At 48.3% G+C, this 1,296-nt stretch overlaps 1 protein-coding gene across 1 annotated transcript in view; it reads left to right on the top strand.

The window, feature by feature from the left end:
* Positions 1 to 562: 562 nt before the first annotated feature.
* LOC106807258 (uncharacterized protein K02A2.6-like) overlaps positions 563 to 1,296 on the top strand; it is a 1,131-nt gene continuing 397 nt past the window's right edge. The window contains exon 1 of the mRNA XM_014809554.1: positions 563 to 1,259. Coding sequence (XP_014665040.1) covers positions 563 to 1,259 — 697 coding nt within the window. The remainder of the gene's footprint in view (positions 1,260 to 1,296) is intronic.

Raw genomic sequence — 1,296 nt, 5'->3', positions numbered from 1 at the left:
GTACTTATACGGAGCAAAGTTTGTCATCTACACCGATCACAAACCATTACTCGGAATCTTCAGCAGTTACAAGCAAGCATCTGCTCGACTGGAACGTTGGCGTCTCAGACTTATGCCATACGACTACACGCTCAAGTATCGGCCAGGCCGAGATGAACAAAACCCAGCTGATTTTATCAGTCGCCATCCTGTTGGAAAGCCGCCTACAGTTTCTGAAGATGAAGAGTACATCAACGTTGTAGCCGAGAACGCAGTCCCAAAGTCTATGTCTATCGAAACCATCGCTGAAGCCACATCCGCCGATCCTGTACTCGTCAAAGTTAGGAAAGCTATATGAGATGGAAAGTGGAATGATGCAGACCTACAACCGTACAGGAAGATACGGTACGAATTCGCAAGCAGTGATGGTATCATACTCCGTGGAACCAGAATCGTAGTACCCGAATCTTTGTGCGACAAGGCAGTACAACTCGCTCATATCGGACACCAAGGAATCGTACGTACGAAAGCCCTACTGCGAGAGAAAGTTTGGTTTCCAGGGATTGATCGAATGGTGGAAGACATGATTGCTCGCTGCATTCCATGTCAAGCTGTAACTCGGAAGCCGAACACGCCAGAACCTCTCATCATGTCACCGCTCCCAGCCGAACCTTGGGCTGAAGTGTCTGTGGACTTCAATGGACCACTACCATCAAGCGAGATGCTACTTGTTGTAACTGATGACTATAGTCGCTTCCCGGAAGTTGAAATAGTCTTGTCCACTGCTGCAAAGACTGTCATACCAAAACTCGATGGTATTTTCTCACGCCAGGGAATACCTGAAGTCGTCAAGTCCGACAATGGACCTCCGTTCCAAGGTCAAGATTTCGCAAGCTTCGCAGCTGACCTCGGATTCAAACATTGGAAAGTCACCCCATTGTGGCCTCAAGCCAATGGTGGTGTCGAAAGGTTCATAGACACTCTGCTGAAAATCGTACGCATCGCGCATCTTGAAGGAAAGAATTGGAAACAGGAACTTTTCCGTTTCCTAAGACAATACCGCGCGACGCCACATGCCACTACTAGAGTTCCGCCAGCCGAAGCGCTGTATGGTAGACGTTTTCGTGTACAACTACCACAGCTACCAGCCAGAGTGTTGCCTGACATGCCAGATATTCGACAGAAGATCAAGGAGAGAGACGCTCACCAGAAAGAAAGAATGAAGGAATACAGGAATGAAGGAATCCAGCCAGGAGACACCGTCTTAGTCAAACAGCAACGTACCAATAAGTTGTCTCCGCACTTCGATCCTAAACC

This window comes from Priapulus caudatus, unplaced genomic scaffold (assembly GCF_000485595.1).
Source record: "Priapulus caudatus unplaced genomic scaffold, Priapulus_caudatus-5.0.1 Scaffold204, whole genome shotgun sequence".
In the NCBI taxonomy this organism is placed as follows: Eukaryota; Metazoa; Priapulida; class Priapulimorpha; order Priapulimorphida; family Priapulidae; genus Priapulus; species Priapulus caudatus.
The sequence above is the reverse complement of the archived record's forward strand: the minus strand, read 5'-3'. Positions and strand labels throughout refer to the sequence as shown.